Source organism: Hippopotamus amphibius, chromosome 4 (assembly GCF_030028045.1).
Source record: "Hippopotamus amphibius kiboko isolate mHipAmp2 chromosome 4, mHipAmp2.hap2, whole genome shotgun sequence".
Classification (NCBI taxonomy): Eukaryota; Metazoa; Chordata; class Mammalia; order Artiodactyla; family Hippopotamidae; genus Hippopotamus; species Hippopotamus amphibius.
Window position 1 is genome coordinate 129,800,905 of NC_080189.1, and position 21,336 is coordinate 129,822,240.

The 21,336-nt window shown below is 38.3% G+C and overlaps 1 protein-coding gene across 2 annotated transcripts in view; it reads right to left on the bottom strand.

Annotated features, from left to right (window-relative positions):
- The window catches only part of MINDY3 (MINDY lysine 48 deubiquitinase 3), a 91,898-nt gene that overhangs the window by 39,228 nt on the left and 31,334 nt on the right, over window positions 1-21,336 (bottom strand). For both annotated transcript variants that reach the window (XR_009053190.1, XM_057731681.1), the window contains exons 9-10: window positions 14,571-14,641; window positions 9,528-9,608 (exon numbers count right to left, since the gene is read on the bottom strand). Coding sequence is in view for 1 of the 2 variants with exons in the window: in XM_057731681.1 (XP_057587664.1) it covers window positions 9,528-9,608; window positions 14,571-14,641 (152 nt within the window). In the remaining variant the exon portion in view is untranslated. The remainder of the gene's footprint in view (window positions 1-9,527; window positions 9,609-14,570; window positions 14,642-21,336) is intronic.

A 21,336-nucleotide genomic window follows, 5' to 3' on the forward strand; every position in this document is an offset into this window, starting at 1 on the left:
TCATTTTTTACATATAATTCTAGTAATATTAAAGTATCATTTTCAAATTTAAAGCCATCTTGAAATCGCAATAAAAATTAATTCCATAATTAGTTCCAATTCAAGAGGAAACATGTGAAAGTGACCCAAATAATTTAGACCTCAAATACAAAAAAGGAAGTCAATGAGTCAAAGGGAAAAATGATGATTAGAGAGAAGAAAACTATAACAGGACAAATGTCCAAATATGTTATCAGGTAACATCTGGGCATTTAAAGTATATTAACATGTCTCAGTATGAAAAGGCCTGGCTTCTAAAAGAAGAAAAGATTTAATATATTACAAAACGAATGTTACACCACCTTGTTTTAACAATCAGATATGCTTTTTCTTTTGAAATTAACAGAAACAATTTTAAAAAGATAAATAAGTTTAAATATAGCTTTTAAATTCTTTAAACATCTACTATTCAAAATCATTTCTTTTACCCGTGCAGGAGATTTGCAAGTTTTCAACTAACTCATCAAGAGTACTGTGGTATGATGTCTGAATATCCTGCCCATGCCCACGGGCCCACTCCCTCACAACGTACAGATCCCAATGTTTTACTGTGCTATTGCTCAGATGGCCTGCTTGGAAAATTCTCCATCCTACTTAATAGAAATCGTTTCCTTCTCTGAAGAAGTCCATTTACACACACTGTACAGCAATTCACCTCACCCACATCCTATTAGCAGGTTCTGTGGGACCCCTGCTGCTTAATGACTCTGAGTCATAGATAGATTCTGTGCTATTCCACCTCAATATCAAGTATAAAACTCCTATTTACATCGGATAGCAAGCTATACATTTTTTTCAACCACATTCTCTAAAACACATCAGAGTACAATATCATTTTTGTTGTTTCACACAGATGTTTAGTTAAGATTAAAAAGATGACCCTGTCTACATTAGATAGAAAAGTCAGATGATTTATAAAACATAGCAGAGAGTTAAATTTAAAAAATTTGAAGATTACATAGAGAAGGTGGTTATAAACAATCAATGTGAAGTTTTACAACCTGTTCACAAAGGTTAATTATTAAAGTTATTTTCATCACTGATTTTCAAATAAAAGTGAATTGTGAAAAATCTCTTTCATTCCTACAAAGTGTGTTCAATGACTCTCCATGGTTCAGGAAGAGGGTTCCAATGAAATAAAGAAAAACCAAAACAGTTATTTCACTGAACAGAAACAATTTTCTTACCCATCCTCAAACCATGAAGGCAAATTTTCAATACGACAGAGTATATAATTTGACAATGTTTATTTATAAACACTCACCAAAGTTGTTTGTATTCACTCATCTGGAGAAAAAAATCTGTGTATGTTACGTGTATTAAAGTTGATCTGGCAGAAGAGTAAGAGCAAGTTCTTCCGTTTTTGTCTCCATGTAGGAAACTACATGTATTAACTGTTGCTTCTTGATTCATAAGCTTAGGCATCTACTGAATTCTTATGATCAAAGAAAACTTGGCATACTTAAGTCCCCTTTTCCCCCTTTGTCAAGTACCAACAGGGTTATATCATAATGTGGAATAGATCTTCGGTGTTTTCTGCTGATTTATTTGTTCATTTAACAAAAATCTACAGAGCACAAACACTGTGCCTGGCACTGTTCTTGGCGTTGGGAAACAGTAAGAGAAAAAACAGACAAAAATCCTGCTGTCATAGAGCTTACTACTGAGACAGGTAATACAGAAACAAGTAAGATACACAGTATGTTCCTAGCAGCCAGGCTATATTAAAATCTTACCATTCAATAAAAAGACAACCCAATTCAAAAAAGGCCAGGGGACCTGAACAGACAATTCTCCAAAGAAGATATATAAATAGCCAAAAAGCACATAAAAAAGATCAGGCCAGACACTATAAAACTCTCACAGGAAAACATAGGTTGAACACTCTGTGACATAAATGACAGCAAGATTCTTTTTGACCCACCTCCTAGAGTAATGGAAATACAAACAAAAATAAACAAACGGGACCCAATGAAACTTAAAAGTTTTTGGACAGCAAAGGAAACCATAGACAAGAAGAAAAGACAACCCTCAGAATGGAAGAAAATAATTGCAAATGAAGCAACCGACAAAGAATTAACCTCCAAGATATACAAGTAGCTCATGCAGCTCAATATCAAAAAAAGAAACAAGCTCATCCAAAAATAGGCCGAAGACCTAAACAGACATTTCTCCAACATATCACTAATCATTAGAGAAATGGAAATTAAAGCCACAATGAGGTACCACCTCACACCGGTCAGAATGGCCATCAACAAAAAATCTAGGACCAATAAATGCTGGAGAGGGTGTGGAGAAAAGGGAACACTCCTGCACTGCTGGTGGGAATGTAAATTGATGTGGCCACTGTGGAAAACTGTATGGAGAGTCCTTAAAACACTAAAAACAGAACTACCACATGATCCAGCAATCCCACTCCTGGGCACATATCCAAAGAAAACCATAATTCAAAACGATACATGTACCACAATGTTCAGTGCAGCACTATTTACAATAGCCAGCAATTATACTCCAATAAAGATGTATAAAAAAAAAAAGACGATCGACATCATTAGTCATTAAGAAAATGTAAATCAAACTACAATGACCACTTAACAGCCACTAGGATGGCAGTAATAATAATAATTTAAAAAAGAGACAATAGCAATTGTTGGCAAAGATGTGGAAAACTGGGAACCCTCGTTTACTGCTGGTGGGAACGTAAAATGGTATAGCTGCTGTGGAAACAGCTTGGCAGTTTCCCCAAAAAGTTAAACACAAAACTGCCGTATGACCCAGCAATTCCAGTTCTAGGTACATACCCAAATTCTCCAAAGAACTGAAAACAGGGGCTTAAGTAAATGCTTGTGTAGAAATGTCCACAGCAGCACTGTTCACAACAGCCGTGAGGTGGAAACAAACCAAACATCCGCGGACGAGCGGATAAGCTGTGACACATGCATACGATGGGGTATCAGTCAGCCGGAGAAGGGACCGAAGCACCCACACATGCTACAAGGAGGATGAACCTCAGAAACACTATACTCAGTGCAAGAATCCAGACACAAAAGGTGACATAATGTATGATTCCATTTATGTGACTATCTGGTACAGGTAAATTCCTAGAGATTGAAAGCAAATTGGTGGTGGCTGGGGTTCTGGAGAAGAAGAATGGGGATTGACTGCTAAATGGATACAGGGTTTTATTTTGGGGTGGTGAGTATGTTTTGGTACTAGATGCAGGTGGTGGTTACACAACACTGGGGGTGTACTAAATGCTACTAAATTGTTCACTTGAAATGGTTAATTTTGTTATGTAAATTGTACCTTAATTAAAAAATACCTATTTCTGAGAATGAGTGGGAGAGAGAATGTTGATGAAAAGGGGAAGGGAATGGGTTGATATTTTAGAAAGGGTGCCAGGGAAGGCCTCACTAAGAACCTGACACTTGAATGCTGACCTGAAGGTAGGAAGGAATCCTTTAAACAGACCTCTGAAGAGCAGGGGCAGAGGGCGTGCCTCACTTTTGAGGCAGAGGAAAGGCCATCGTGGCCAAGCAAGACAGGAGGGGAGAACAGTGGGAAATGAGATTAGAGGGCAACAGGGGATCCAAAGAGTGGAGGAAGGGCCTGGGGGGTCATTCTAAGGACTGTGGCTTTTACTCTTAGTGAAAAGGGAGCCAAAGACGTGAAGTCACTTGCATTTTAATGGGCTCCTTTCAGCTGCTGAATTGAGAGGCTACTACAGCTCCAGGAAGGGCAACAGCTTGAAGGAAGGGCAACAGTTAGGAAGCTGCAGCAATGACGGAGGAGAGAGAATGCTCCAATTTCTCTCTCACTAAGTTTTCAGTTTCTCTTTTGTCCTTCAAATGTTCTGTCCTCAAGGCCTCCATAGTGTTATGGGTATAACAACTTCTTTTATGGCTTTTGGTTTTTGAAGTTTTATTTTGATGCCTTCACTGTTCTACACTGTCTCTACTCTTTTGGGTTCCTTTTTCTTTATTTGATCTGATTTCTATTTTTCTTTTTTTTGGCTGAGCCACTCAGCTTGCAGGATCTCAGTTCCGCGACGCTACCAGGGATTGAACCCGGGCCCCCTGCAGTGAGATAGCAGAGTCCTAACCACTGGACCGCCAGGGAAGTCTCTGACTTCTGTTTTTCACATTAGCAATCCTCAAATGTCTGGTGATCCTTGGCGGTCTGCTAATATGTGAAAAACTGAAAAGCACTGTCTGTGTGGGCTGGACTTGGAAACCTCATTGTGGGGTCATTTGGTTAGGCCGTTTTATTGCAGTAGCTTGATCTGATCAATTTGGCCAAAGAAAAATAAATTGCTTTAAACATGAGTGGGGGGATGTCCCGGGTGGCGCAGTGGTTATGAATCCGCCTGCCAACACAGGGAACATGGGTTCGTGCCCTGGTCCGGGAAGATCCCACATGCCTCGGAGCAACTAAACCCCTTCACCACAACTACTGAGCCTGGGCTCTAGCATCCGCAAGCCACAGCTGTTGAGCCCATGTGCCACGAGCCCATACTCTGCAACAAGAGAAGCCACCCTAACAAGAACCCTGAGCACCACAACAAAGAGTAGCCTCCGCTCACCACAACTACAGAAAGCCTGCGTGTAGCAACGAAGACCCAACACTTCCAAAAACAAATAAATAATCTTAAAAAAAGAAAAAAAAAACAAACATGAGTGTGTCTGTTCAACAAGTGCAAAGCTGCTGAGAGCCAATCATTAAAACATATATCTCATGAGACTTCTCACCCCTCGACTATCTGAGCCAATCTATCACCAAGTCCTGTCAGCTTAACTCAGGAATGAATCTCTCAACTTTATATACAGTTGACCTTTGAACAATGCAGGGCTTGGGGGCGCTGACCCTCAGCACTGTCAAAAACTCACATTTAACTTATAATCAGTCCTATGTACCCGTGGTTCCTCTGTATCTGTGGTTCCAGATACACAGATGCAACTAACTGGGGATCCAACCAATTGGGAATTGTGTAGTATTTACTATGGAAAAACAATCCATGTGTAACTGGACCTGCTCAGTTTAAACCTGTGTTGTTCAAGGGTCAGCTGTACTTCTGTTCTTCCCTACCATCATCCCCCCAGACCAAACTACACTCTCTGCTCACCAGGAAGACTACAGGAGTCTTGTTTACCTACTCCTAGGATATCCCTCAACATCTGTTTTCTATAATTAACCAGAGTGATCTTTTCAAAATACATTTTTAGTCCTGTTCCCTTCCTTCCTATCTCCCCCCGAACTACTCCCACCACTGATTTTTTTCAAGTCTAGTGGTGGACCTTACTCCTAGAAGCGAGTCGCATGTGCTGCCTACCTTGGCAGCCTCCTCCTGCCCCCTGCCCCGCACCCAGTTCTCAGGGTTCCTGCTCTTCTGGTTCAGGTGTGCACACCACAGTCCTTTCTTCCGCCGCTCTTTGCTTGCTGCAACTATTTCCCTTGTAGGGAATGCTCTTTTTCCCCTCTCCCTGTAGTTTAATCTTACTGATGCTTCAAGGCTCAATTCCAACATCAATTTTTCAAGGAGACATTCCTAATCTTCCTTAAAGCTTTACAGACCTGTGCTTTGTTAGCACCCATCACAGCTGTAATTTAATTAGTGACTCTTTGATGAATGCCTCCCCCATGAGAATGCACACCTCCATAAAAACAGGTGCCTAATCCTTTCCCTCACCATGTATTCACAGCACCCAGCATAATACCAGGCGCATATTATACGCCCTGTAAATATTTGACAAGTGGGTACATACATGAATGAAGAGGACTGCAATTATTATCACCTCCAGTGTATAACTCACATGAAGAAGTCGATTGCTTTTCAAAGGCATTTTACAATGCCAAATTACAGATTGCCTTGAAAATTATGACCTTAAAACACACTTTTTTGGACTTCCCTGGTGGCACAGTGGTTAAGAATCCTCCTGCCAATGCAATGGACTCAGCTTCGATCCCTGGGCTGGGAAGATTCCACATGCCTCGGAGCAACTAAGCTCATGCGCCACAACTACTGAGCTTGTGCTCTAGAGCCCACAAGCCACAACTATTGAGCCCATGTGCCGCAACTACTGAAACCCATGCACTTAGAGCCCGTGCTCCACAAGAGAAGCCACCACAATGAGAAGCCTGCGCACTGCAACACTGCAACTAGAGAAAAGTCTGTGCTTAGCAACAAAGACCAAATGAAACCAATAAATTAAAAAAGACCAAAAACAGCAAAATGCTTTTTTTACTTCATTATAATCAATACAAAGAAGTCAGCACAAGAAATACATTTCCAGACAAACACATCAGTTTTATAGAAAAAGATATAAACATTTACATTAAGCTCTGGGTGGGGGGGGGAAGGGGGGAACAAAATTATGTTGTTTATTTCAGGCCAAGAATATAAAGTGAACAAATCTACCAAAAACAAACAGACCCAAAATCAAAAATGATAACAAAAACAAAGCTATAGCCAAAATTACTTGCTCAAATATATAAATCTCCAAGAAAGAATGACCAAATAATGGATCTTGTAAAGAAAAGAAATATTCACAGTATTTTCTTTCTATATGATGAAGCCTATATAAATACTACTTTATTTTTAAAAATTTAAAATTGGACCTAGGAAATGCTATCAAGTATCATCAATGTTATTTACCATTTACGTGTTCTTCCAGTTTTATAACACTTTATTTCAAAGGGAAAAATTCTTTACCTGTAACTCTTTAAAGATAACATGTTCAAGCAATCCAAATTCAATTGCTCTAAAATTCACTGAAAAGGAAGTACCCATGTTTTTAAGAAGCTTCAGAGTGAGTCATGAAAAAATATTTTTAGAAGACAGAAATGTCACCGGAACCCAACTGTGGAAAATTCGTGCTTTATTCATTAAATTAATGAATTCTCTACACTATGTGCCAGTCTATGTACCAGATCTGGAAAACACAAAGTATCAAAACAATCTGCATAAAATTTAAGAGTTCTAAAAGAGAGATAAGGTATTTGAAATGTATGATTTTTACATGACTTATAACAGTAGAAGAACCTAAAATCTTAACAAACTTCTCTATAATCACTTTATGTGAGTGTGTGCTTTCCTATCAGGAGTATTAGTAGCTGCAAGGATGCAGATACATGAAGATAGATGTAAAAACCTTGACCGATTTCCATGGCATACGCTGAGTGTGCTTTGTCAGACCCACAGCTGGTGTGGCAGGGTCTTTATTTCTCTATGTACTTCATGGCTCCAATTCAACTTTTCATTGCACGTGGCTGAGGTTTATGGATAAGAAGATGAATTAAGACTCCCTGCCCCACAGGAGGCTCACTGCCGATCCCAGGCCATGCAAAAGAAGGCTTGGGAAGTAGCAGCTGTGCATCATGTGATAAATGCAACAGCACAATGGACTCAGTGCTATGGGAACAACAAAGAAAACCAGGACAGGCAGGTAAGGAGTGCCTACTTCACAGAAAGGTGGGTGCCATTCACTCCCATGATTCTCTCAACATACCTAACATTTTGATGCTTGAAAACAAAATGTCAGACTTCCCTGGGGGTGCAGTGCAGTGGTTAAGAATCCACCTGCTAATGCAGGGGACACGAGTTCGATCCCTGGTCTGGGAAGATCCCACATGCCACAGAGCAACTAAGCCTGTGCGCCACAACTACTGAGCCTGTGCCCTAGAGTCTGCAAGCCACAACTACTGAGACCACATGCTGCAACTACTGAAACCCACACGCCTAGAGCCCATCCTCTGCAACAAGCCCCCACTCACCACAACTAGAGAAAGCCCATGCACAGCAATGAAGACCCAATGCAGCCATAAATAAATACATTAAAAAAAAATAAAAAATTAAAAAAAAAGAAAACAAAATGTATGCATATTTATATAGCGCAAGTGACACTGTTCCTTTTATTAACCTCCCGTGAAATCTCTTCTGCTGTTTTTATAATAAAATCATTTCTTAAATATCAATCATAAAATTTAAGGTTTAAAGTATTTTTAACTTACTTTCTTTTATATCTGATATTTATATAGTTTCATAGATTTGATTAGTTTTCCTAATGCTAAAGAATAGGGTTGGTGATAAAAATAATTAACAATTGGCTTGAAAATACATTTCTGCATGTGAACTGGAACTGATTTCCTTTTCTGGAAATTTATACCACTTGACACTAAAATGAGTCAAATGATGAAATCCTTAGGAATTAGCTGTTTAGTTTCTGTAGTTTATATTTGCTTTTAACTTCTTCCTCTCTACTTCAGGAGGGAAATATACAGCAAAAGCTGTCAGACGAAATGTAACACATCAGTAAGGTCATTACTCTTAGAGTCATTTTTTATAGCTTGCCCTGTTTAAGGAAAGGTAAGGATGTATCTTTCACTAAATCCACTTGCTGGACCTTTGCCAGCACAATAAAAGTGAATACAGTAATAAATAATGAAATAGATCCACCGAACTTCCCACTGTCAGTTCAGTCTTTGGTACAATTTACACAATTCATACTTCTTACAGACACAAATAAGTACATTAATAAGTACAAGCTGAAAAAGCATGTTGAGTCATCAGGAAAGCACAATGGAATTAAGAAACGTCAAAAATATAATTACTTATTTTCTCCCTTTAGTCTAACATCCAGCAATTCTACACAGGCATACCAGAAATGTGTAATAAATGTAGAATAATGAAAACAGCAACGATGGTGATGACGACAGCAGCTACGATTTACTGAGCATTTAACTTGTAGCTGCTAAATGTTCTATATTTAAGCCTGACAACAATCCTGAGAGCAAGGCTCTATTATGAAACCCTATTCTGAAGACTTGGGAGAAGAGGCTGAGCGGTGTCAGGAAGTGGCAAGGCTGGGATTCTAAGGAGGGCTGTGTGACTTCAACTGCTCTTAAGCACTCAATTGTGGGAAGAGAGATAAAGGCTGGGATTTAGCAACAGTTTTGTTGCAAGAACTTTAAAACACACATATTCACAAGTATTTAATCTATTTCAATATGGTAATACTGTAGATATTAAAACTGTAGGAAACATTCCATCCTAAAAGAGCAATTTACTTCTATATCACTGAACTATTAATACATCTTAAAACACTTTCTAGATGTTGTAACTAAAACTATTTTATATCATGCAAGTTACATTTTTATCTTCTCTACAAAAGAATAACCCAAAACACTTAATTGCAATTATTTTCACCATAACACAAATGACTTATGAAAAAAATCAAAAGCCAAAGTTCTAAAGTTGGAAAAGATAAAGAAATTATAACTAAATCATGATTTTACTGAAATGATTCCAAAACCAGAGCAGAACAATGGTATGTTCTTTAGTATTAATTTTTTAGATTTTGAAACAATCCACTTCACAGTGGGAATACACTGAAGTCTGTACAAAGATCCAAACTAAATATGGACTTACATTACTTGTTTGGCTGATGTCACACTTAAAGGAAAAAAAAGAAAAACTCCTGCTATTAGCGTACCTTGGCAAAAAATACGGTGAGGTGGGTTTCACTGCCAACAATCCAAATAGGGAATTTTGGAGATTTCAAGTAAGAACCAACCTAGAACAAATATAGCAAAATAAACAAACAAATGAAAATTTTATACTGCCTGTTAAATATTTTCCAAGAAATATCTGAAGCATAGCTAAAGTGTCTAACTCATATTTAAAGGGAATAACGGGTGGTGCCAGAATGCCTTACTCACAAAGGTCAATTGCTAAGTGTAAAAATGAATGTTATAAAGACTGTCAGGGCTAAGCTCATATTGTTCCTTTCCACTAGAATAATAATACACATTTAACATGGCTAAAGAGAATTAGTTTAGCCCTAAGAATCATTCTCAGGTTTCACTAAAGACCCTAGATAAAATGACCACTTCTGGAATTCCGGCGTGGTACCTCAAACCCTAAAACTATAAATTTGACAATTACTTTATCAGGAAAATAATTATAATTTAACAAGTGAGTAGATATATATGAATAAACAAGGCAAAAGGCCCTAAGAACACTCTGTCTTCAAAGAACCTACGGCAATATAATAATCTCTCCCAAGCAAAATACACATAATAATCTCTCTCAAGCAAAATACACACCCCCAAACATTAAGAATATAAAAGAATCCTGTCATTTGATTCTTCATGGTAGGAAGTAAATTCAAAGTTTTACAATATTAAGTCCCTTTAAAATATATAAAAAGTTATACTTTATAGCCTGCCTTCAAGGTTATATATTTAATATAAAAATGATAGTACCCAAAATTTAAGAGTATCATTTTTTTGTGTGTGACAGAGAAAAGGAAAACTTAAAATTCAACAAATAAAAAATAGACTTGTGAAATCTGAACACATTCACATCACTCACCCCACGCTGAGATGGACAAAGACTTGGACTGAAAAAACAACTAACCTTACCAATCATGTTTGCTGAATTTCCTCTTCTCACACAGACTCCCTAGAATTGGGAAATTCCAAGTGGCTGCTCACAGCAGTCAGGGCCAACTATTTGTGCCTAAGCAGCCAAAAGCCCTGCTATGGTGCCCTGCTTTCAACCACCCCGTGGAACTGACTATTACCAGGAGGGCAGTAGGAAAGAGGTACTCTTTCGTATTTGCAGATAGTAAGTATCTTTGACCTATGATGGGAGGCGTGAGCTGGATGAGGCAATGGTGAACCAGTAGAGGAGGAAGGATGGTTTGAGGACGACAGACAAGAGTAACAGCAGGAGGACACAGGAAAAGGAAAAGCCCTGATCACAGGTCCAGAGTGAAGGGCTTTAGAGGTGTTCAGTGCAAGTCCTTCCCTTCTACATAAGGAACCTGAGAAATACACAGGGTCAGCGCCTGCTCTGAACTCAAACACCTAACTAGTATAGAGCCGGAGTTAAAACTCAGGTTTTCTGACGCCTAATGTGGCGGCTTTCCATTACATCATGCTACCTCTTGTGGTGAAAAGTTTAGATGTTGTTTAACTTCTCTTTTAGAAAAAGTGTATGTATATCAGTGTGTATGTGTGTGTGCTTAATTAAGGTAGAAATAAAAAATGAGGATAAAATTATACACAGTGGGATCAGAGGGTACATGAGTGCTCAGCTAATGAAGTGTTTTGTAATAATAAAAAATAAATAAATCAGGAAGGTATAAGTAGAGCAACCACTGTGGAAAACAGTTTGACAGCTCCTCAAAAAGTTATGCATCTAATTACCATATGACCAAGTAATTTCATTCCTGGGTATACACTCAAGAGAAATAAAAACAGGTTCACAAAAGACATATATTAATGTTCATAGCAGTATTATTGATAACAGCCAAAAATCAGAAACAACCAAATGTCCATCAACTGATAAACAGAAAAACAAAACTGATGTAAGCTGATATATCATACAATAAAACGTTATTTGGTCATAAAAAGGAGTGAAGTACACATACATGTTAAAACACGAATGAACACTGAGAACATTACGTTAAGTAAAAGAAGTTAGACACCAAAGGCCACATATTGTAGGATTCCATTTAGATAAAATGTCCAAATTAGGCAAAACTGTAGAGAGAAAGTTGCCAGGGGCTGGGGAGGAATGAGGAGGTGACAACTAAAGGGTTTAGAGGATATTTTTGGAGTGAGGAAAACATATTGAAATTAGATAGTGGTCATGATGGCCCAGCCCTGTGAATATATGAAAAACCAGTCAATTATACACTTTAAAATGGTAAATTTTATGGCATATGAGTTATATATCTATTTTTTTAAAAGTGCACAGCCAAAAGCACTCAGAGTCACCTTTTATCTTGCACGCATGCACGCGCGCGCACACACACGTGTACAGGGTCTGGAGATGGAAAGAGAGAGAGGGAGAGGGAGAGAGCCTGTGAGAGAGACTGTTTCATTTGTCTTAATGAACACATGATCAAAATGATATGAAAATGTTAATTTCAATTCTAAAGGGCAATTTGCTACACTATCAAAGAACAGGGAAATGTTCAGATTCACAAAACTAATACAAACACAATTATTTCCTTAATGTCCTTTCTCTAAATGTTTGATAACAAGCAAATATATACATATTTTCAGAAGGATACCTACAGCTATATACAGATGGGCACCACAGTGTAATAGAGTTGTTGTTTTGTTTGTTGTGTTCTATTTAAATGCTGTCTTAACTCAGTTTTGAGGCCCTGACTGGGGGCTGGCCAGTTCCCTTAAAAAAGACAGGTGATTAAGCCCAAACCCCAGCTACCTCCCCAATACGTCTTTCACACTCCAGGCCACTATGCATGGCCCTAATCACCCTGGAACCAGGTACCAGACAACAGAGGATAACTCCCAGGACCCAGAGCTCACTGAGCTATTCAAACGAGCCCATCCACAGGGAGCCCAGGCAACCCAGCTACTCCACCCCAGCTCCCGTATGTAAGCTGCTCCCGAGGGCTTCAGCCTGCATATGCCTCCCCAGGTATAACACTCTTCTTGGCCCTGCCTGCTAGCTCTCTCCTGTTTGGAGCTGTAAGTAACAAAGGGTTCTGCTTTTCATCTATTTGAGTAGCAGTGTGCTGTATCCCACCATTAAAAATATCTTTAAATCTTGGAAAATACCACAGTTACTGCTAGAACACTAGAGCAATAATACTTGAGTAACAGGAGAATACACAGCAGCTAATGACTTACCACTAAGATCTTAGGGAGAAAACAGACATTTCTCTGTGCTAACAGTTAAAGAAATGCAAATGCACATAATTAGAAAAGTTTACAATTCTGGTGAAATTGCCTGTTCATTCATTCAACAAATACTGACTGAGCGTCTAATGTGTACCCAGAAAGACAATGTGCCTGCCTTCAGAGAGTTTATATTCCATTAGGGACAACAGAAAAACAAATTAGAGGTTAAAAAAAAAGATAACTAAATCAACAAAAAAAGATCATTACAAAGTGATTGTTCCTACGAAAGCATGTGGAAATGAGTCACTGAGGGAACGGTCCAGGAAAGGGTCTCTGAGGCACAGTCTGAAGCAGGGCCTGAAGGGGAGTGACCCATCCATCTCAGAGCTGGAGTATTTCAGGCAGAAATGAAAGAAGCACGAAGGCTCATCAGGCAGCAAAGGGCTTGGCGTGTGTGAGAAACTGACAGGAGACCAGCATGGCTGGAGCACAGCAATGGGGAGAGAGCACTGCAACTCTGGAAGGACAGACAGAATCCAGACCATCAGGGCCTCAAGGCCGCAGGGGGAAGATTTCAAAAAATATCATCTTCACACCCTCTCCTTCAAAACACACACCACACACTTTTTAGAAAATAGCTCCACTGAAATATCCTTGACATACAAAAACTGTATATATCTAAGGTGTACGACTTGATATTTTGATATATGCATACACTGTAAAAAGATGGCCACACTCAAGCTAATTGACACACCCATCGTCTCACCATAGTCACCATTTTTTCCTATGTGCACACACGCTTCTAGGAATATGAACATGTGTGGGTGCGATGGCGAGGAGGAAATGCAGTTTGATTCTCTGGTCACTATGCTGCCTCAGAATAGCTTTAACTTCTGTAAGTAAAGTCCCTGAAAATGTAAGAGTTGCTACTGCTGGACAGTACAATTACTACTGATGAATAAGGGCAGGATGACACCTATATGACTGTCATATCCATGTCACCCCTGCCCAAGTATTGTCATGAAAGAGGAATGCTGTCTGGTAAAACAGGAATGAAGGGGAGGAAGGCGAGGCAGTGAGAGGAGGGAGGAAGGGAAGGAAGGAAGAAAGAAAGGAAAAAAGAAAGGCAGGGACTGTTACTGTTACTAAAAATAATCACCACCAGAACCACTGCTGTGGAACCACCTTGCTAAAATGGAAAAGAATATGAGATCTATTTCTTTCTTTCTCCAAAATCAGAACATCTTATTAAGTGATTTAAACTCCACTGAAAACTATTTGGAATATCCAAGAGTTATTTCACATTGTGCAGGAAAGCGATGAAATATACATCAAACATTGAGAGTTTCATGGCAGTTCCTAATCTTAGCACATGTGTTAAAGGGTTTAATGCTGTGAAATGCTTGGATTTTTTTTTTTTTAGTGTGAAATCACTTTTCAGATGAAATACACAAAAAGTTAGAATATCAGGCATTTGGCAAATCCTTTTTCTTTGCCTGATAAAGTATTACCAATTGTTTCAGTGACACATACTATTAGTGAGGAACAAACAGGGCATTCTTTTCCCTCACTTTACCCAAATCTATATTTACATTCGATAGTGGATATCTCTGTTTTTATAAATTATTTCATGCTGGGCTCTAAACCCGACGCTCACAAAGGAACGAGCCTCAAAAAATAAGAAACTGAGCACAATGTGCCAGCTCAACTCTATCCTCGATAAGCCTGTCGGTGCAGGAAGGGCCATCAGAAAGGAACTGAGCGTACACACTATCAGTAGTAAGCTAAAATGTGTAGTCATAGGAGAAAAATGCTCTCTACAGCAGTGGACATGTGAATAAAAACCACTCAAAGTACCTTAGAAATCAACTTACCTTACAGTATCTTAATGCTTCCATTAGTGTTAAGAACCCTACAGCTGCTTGTTCGTGTATACCAAGAAGTTCTGCAATAAAAAAGTTAGCATTGCATTAGTATATAAATCTCAAAAGCACTTTAATGTAAACATATATATTCTATACCAAAACTTTTACCCCAAACTATACTTTAAGGCCTAGCATACATGTATTGCTAAGGGTTCACATCAAGTCATCATGACAGTACTACTCATTATAAAATACCATTAGATTAGGTAGTGGGTAATGTGATCCTTCAGATGTACGTTAGTCTACGGCCATACCACCCTGAACGCGCCCGATCTCCTCTTATCTCAGATGTACATTAAATATATTTATAAAACTTTATATTCAATGTTAACTTTTGATGGACATTTGATACCATCCCTCTCTCCTATAAATAAACACAAGCAGCATGCTTAAGACTGGGGAAATATGATGACTAGAACACAGTAACTGCTTTACAAAGGCTAAGAGCTTATCAAAGGAGACAAGAAAAACCTTGTGCTCTCTCTGTTTACATGAACACATACATCTTACAGTGGTATTAGAGCATCTGCTTACTGTGTTAGGGAAGGTGTACACATGTGGTAACATCTGAATTGAATCTTCAAGCATATGTAGGAATTTTCCAGGCCAAGAAGAGAATAAGAGGAAAATTCAAAGCAGAGGAAATGCCAAAGAAGTACGATAAATAGATGTATTTAACGGGTGAAGAATCTGTCAAAGCTTCCTTAAAGGTTTCTAGCCTGAGGAACCTGATAAATTGTGATTAACTAAGAGAAAGAATTAAGAAGTAGATTCTAAAGTGGTGTGAAGAGAGAACATGAGTTTGGTTTTAGACAAGCTAGGATTGAGGAGCCTTTAGGACTCCTAGCTAGAGATGGATACACAACTAGAAGTAAGGTTCAGGAACATGGAAGAGATGTCAGGGTTGGATGTAAAGCTTTGGGAATCGCCACCATAGAGATGAGAGATGAATCAGGGAAATGAGGAAGAAAGAACAGAAAAAGCATAGCAAACGGATGGACAGATTATTCCACATCAGAGATGTATCTGTGATAGAAATAAAGTCCTTTTGGGGGCTTCCTAGGTGGCGCAGTGATTAAGAATCCGCCTGCCAATGCAGGGGACACGGGTTTGATCCCTGCTCCAGGAAGATCCCACATGCCGCGGAGCAACTAAGCCCGTGCACCACAACTACTGAGCCTGAGTTTTAGAGCCTGTGAGCCACAACTATTGAGCCCACGTACTGCAACTACTGAAGCCCACGCGCCTAGAGCTCATGCTCCACAACAAGAGAAGCCACGGCAATGAGGAGCCCGCGCACCACAATGAAGAGTAGCCCCCATTCAGCACAACCAAAGAAAGCCCAGGCACAGCAAAAAAAAAAAAAGACCCAACACGGCCAGTTAAATAAATAAATAAATAAATAAATAAATAAATAAATAAATAAATAAATAAATAACAAAACCAAAAAACCAAAACAACAAAAAAAAAAAACGTTAAAAAAAAAAAAAAAAGAAATAAAGTCTTTTCATAGACTGCAGCTTTCAGCAAAAGTACATTAAGTATCACTATAATAGTAATTTGGGTCCATACATATTTTTGAAAGGCATTTTTTTTCTGGTGAAAAATTATGTCCACTGTAAACACAACGTACATGTAACTACATCCTCTTTACCATCTGGTTATGTATCACACATTTTCCTATTAGGATATGATATTTTTCTTATCAATTAATGTAATAATATCAACTTATTTGCTTTTGTTGTAAATATTTTACTGTGTATCCTTAAGTACAACATCCGGATGGTGTAAACCAAGAACTGGTTGTTTAAGCTAAGATTTGTAAATTCAAAATTAATAGAAGGCATGTATATATATATATATAGATATATAGTTCATATCTTTTCACAGACTTCTTACAGGCACAGAGAAGACATGGCAATAGTTCCCAAATTTTGGTTAGGATTCTTAGGGATGCATAAGTCTCTTTTAGAGACTACATGAAATCAAAATGATTTACATAAAAAGACATTAATTGTCTTTTTCACTCTTACTCTCTCACGAGTGTAGAGTGGGGTTTTCCAGAGGCTAAATGATATGTTATTTCCCAACAGACTGAATCTATAAACAGATATGAGAATCCAGCTGTTTGCTAATAAACTAGACATTAAAGGGATTTGCAAAATTTTAAAACACTGTCACTTTTCTTACTAAATTTTTTTCTTGTTTTAGAAAATAGTTTAATTAAAAATATTTATATTTAAAGTAATCATGTATTAGTTATTTTAAAATGACATCTTTTAAAATTTCTCAGTCTTACTTTTTAACAAAAAACAGTGCTCATTATTTTCTTATAAACCAAATAAGTGAAAGCTTTTTTGGATCCTCAATAATTTTTAAGAGTATAAAGGTCATGAGACCAAAAAATTTGAGAATCGTTGGATTATAGCATTCAAAGGAAAAAGAAGGAGTGAGGGTGAGTAGCCCAAATAGGTAGAGATGGTACTCCACAGACTTTCAAATTTTCCCCTCCTCTTCCTTCTGAAATATAAGCAGCACTAAATGTTTTCAAGTTCAAAGAATACACATTAAGAAACAGTTTCAGATGAGATCGGGCACGTTCAGGGACACAGAAGCAACCTAAATGCCCATCAACAGATGAATGGATAAAGAAGATGTGGCACATATACACAATGGAATATTACTCAGCCATAAAAAGGAATGAAATTGAACTATATGATAGACCTAGAGACCGTCATAGAGAGTGAAGTAAGCCAGAAAGAGAAAAACAAATACCGTATGCTAACACATATATATGGAATCTGAAAAAATGGCACTGATGAACCCAGTGACAGGGCAAGAGTGGAGATACAGAAGTAGTGAATGGACTTGAGGACACGGGGCTGAGGGGGGGAGGGGGGCGAAGGGGAAGCTGGGACGAACAGAGAGAGTAGCATAGACATATTTACACTACCAACTGTAAAATAGATAGCTAGTGGGAAGTTGCTGTATAACAAAAGGAGATCAACTTGATGAAGGGAGATGCCTTAGAAGGCCAGGACAGGGAGAGGGGGAGGGAGTCTCGGGAGGGAGGGGATATGGGGATATATGTACAAATACAGCTGATTCACTTTGGTGTACCTCAAAAACTGGTACAAGAGTGTAAAGCAAATATATTCCAATAAAAGAGCTTAAAAAAAAAAAAAGAAGAAGAAAAAAAAGAAAGAGTTTCAGGGCTTCCTAGGTGGCGCAGTGGTTGAGAATTCGCCTGCCAATGCAGGGGACACAGGTTCGATCCCTGCTCCAGGAAGATCCCACATGACGTGGAGCAAATAAGCCCGTGCACCACAACTACTGAGCCTGCGCTTTAGAGCCCGTGAGCCACGACTATTAAACCCATGTGTTGCAACTGCTGAAGCCCACATGCCTAGAGCCCGTGCTCCGCAACAAGAGAAGTCACGGCAATGAGGAGCCCACGCACCACAACAAAGAGTGGCCCCCACTCACTGCAACTAAAAAGAAAGCCTGTGCACAGCAAAAAAGACCCAACACAGACAATAAAATAAATAAATAAATTTATAAAAAAAAAGAAAAAAAAGAAACAGTTTCACACTTTAATTCCTAAAATCAGTTACCACCACCACCTAGTGTTACAACTTGATACTACATCATCTATTTCCTTAGAATATTAACCAAATCCCTAGAATAGTATATTTATAATAATATCATGCTACTAAATACAGCAAATCAGCTGTTCATAATCCTTGAATAATGAATTATTCAGATCAGGTCAGTAATCACATGTTTAGGCATGTTGTTTGAATGGTAATATTTTAAAAATGTATTACTCCTATTTGCTTAAACAAGATATGTACTTACAATCTTTATCTTCTTTTGACAGCTAAAGTATATCACTAAGAATTTTTATTACTGTACAAAGCTGTAATTATAGTGAGGATATACTATTCTCACATATTAAAACTTAAAGAATTTAGTTATAAGAGACTAGTCTCAATAAGTCTCAAAGAAGTCTATTTACATTTGCAGAAATTTCTAATAATTACATCATTACATTTCAGAGTTTTCTGTCTAACTTTGTTTTCTTAGCCTAGCATTTAAGACTAATCACAGTGAGTGTCTATGAACCTTTCTGTTCAGTCAGTGACACTATATCTAAATGCAGAGTTTTATATTCTTGAGTTTGCTTTTTTATACCCTTCTCCTCCCCTCCACTCCCAACTATCGCTTCTCACTACTGTCAGGGTGTCTACACAAGTCCTTCTTGGGCCTTTCAAACTTGATGCTGACTTGGGAAGCAGATAACTGCAGTACATTTATTCAACAAACACACCCTGAGGGCCAAGAATTGAAAAGAACAAAGCTAAGCACAGTGCGGGAATACAAAGGTACCACTGGGAATACAAAGATGAAGAAGCAAAGAGCCTCTCTGCAAACCATGTATCTGATGAGGGGTTAATATCCAAAATATATAAGGCACTCCTACAACTCAGCTGCAAAAAAACAAATAACCCCCCAAACAAAACATCAAAACAAAAAGATCTGGGCAAAAGTCTTAAACAGACATTCCTCTAAAGAATACTTAAAATGGCCAACAGTATACGGAAAGATGCTGAACATCACTAATCACCAGAGAGGTGCAAACTGAGACCACAACGTTAGCATAACCATTCCCAGAAACACAGAAGATAAATGTTGGGGAGGATGTGTAGACTCTGAATCCTTGTACACTGCTGGTGGGAATCTAAAATGGAAAACAGGATGGAGGGTCCTCAAAAAATTAAAAATACAACCACCATATGATCCAACAGTTCCACTTCGGGGTATTTAATCCAAAAGAATGAAATCAGGATCTCAAAGACACATCTGCATTCCCATGCTCACTGCAGCGCTGTTCACAATAGCCGAGAAACTGAGACAACCTAAATGTCCAGCAACAAATGGACAGATAAAGAAACTGTGCAATATCCGTACAATGGAGTAGTATTCAGGCTTATAAAAGATGGAACTCATATGTGCACATACATGAACCTCGAGGACCTTACGCTAAGTGACATATGCCAGTCACAGAAGGACAAATATCGCATGATTCCACTTAGACGAGGAATCTAACATAGTCAAACTCGTAGAAGCCAAGAGGAGAATGGTGGTTGCCAGGAGCTGGGAGAAGGAGGAGATGGGGAGCTGCTATACCACAGACAGAAAGCTTCAGGTATGTGAGATGAATAAGTTCTAGAGATCTGCTGTACAATCACATACCTATAGCTAATACCATACTTAAAAATTCATACAAGGGTAGATCTCATGGTAAATGTTCTTACTTAATTAAAAAAATTCAACCCCTCCCCCACCTCTAATAAAAAACCTACAGTAGGTGACAAAGTAGAACGTGGTAAATGCCATGCAGGCAAAGTGCTCAGAGGCAGGATGGATGCCATGCAGCTGGGACTCAGGAAGTCCCCCAGGAAGGGAGGGCACGTGAAGCGGGAGCTGAAGGACTGGACAAGCACAGATGGGAGGATTATAGGTCTCTGGGCACAGGGAGTGGCAGCAACAAAGAAATGAAAGCCAAGTAGCATGATTCTGTTCAAGCACAGGTTCACGATGGCTGAGAAAATAAGCTGCGGTGAGGTTACTTAGGGTCCTTGAGTAAGTATGGTAAAAAACCTACAGTTTAAAAAATGGGGGAAAAAAAGGACTTTTTTATAAGAACGTTAGAATACTGAAAGTAAAAAACAATAAAATCCAGAAAAAGGCTTGGTTATCTCACTTACAGGTACATGCAATTTGAGCCATAAACTTTGTGAAATCTCTTTTTGAGGTGAGGAGCTTTTTAAAAGCCCCCTTACTGGTTGTCTGCTGTATTCCTGAGAAGTCAGGTTGCTAGAGAGCTGGCATCTAGCCAAGGTTTAGCGAATAAAAATGCCAGATTTAGCGAATAAAAATACAAGACACCCAGTTAAATATAAATTTCAGATACAAAATATAATTTTTCAGTGTAAGTATATTCTGAATACCGAACAGGACATACTTACACTAAAAATGATTGGTTATTTGAAATTCAAATTTAACTGGGAGTCCTGCATTTTATCTGGCAGCTTAGTTTCAGCTAACTTAATATATTTTTACAAGTAATAAAATTTGGAGAAAATAAGCACTTCTGATCCTTCCTCACATAAATTCTGATAAACCAAATACATTTCAAATTTGTATAGCACCCAGCCACTAACCGCAATTCACATTAATTACTTAAAAATACTAAAATTTCAAAATGATCTTAATCTTCAGAGTTTAGATTCTCTTCTTGTCTATGTATCATGAGTCTATTAACTTTCAACTAACTATGCCTGGATGGACTGCATACTGATTTCTATCAAAAAGAAAAAAGAAACAAAGAAGAATGTGGGCTTCTGATTTATAGGAGCTGACTCCATTTCAATCCCATAAAATGAAGAAAACATTAAAATAAAAATAATCATCAAATAAACATACGAAAGCAATAAACATACAAAAAGAGAGGGTACAAAAATGGCTGAGGGATTCGTCTGAGAAAGAAAGAAGGCCATGGGACGACTGATCTATGGGAAAACAAAATCAAAGGAAACCTCTGTTCAAAATACAGGCGATACTAAAAATGAGACATCTGGTAGGTTAATAGGGGCCAGACCACAAAAGGATTTGAGAACCTTACTAAGAAGTTCGCATTTTATTTTAAGTG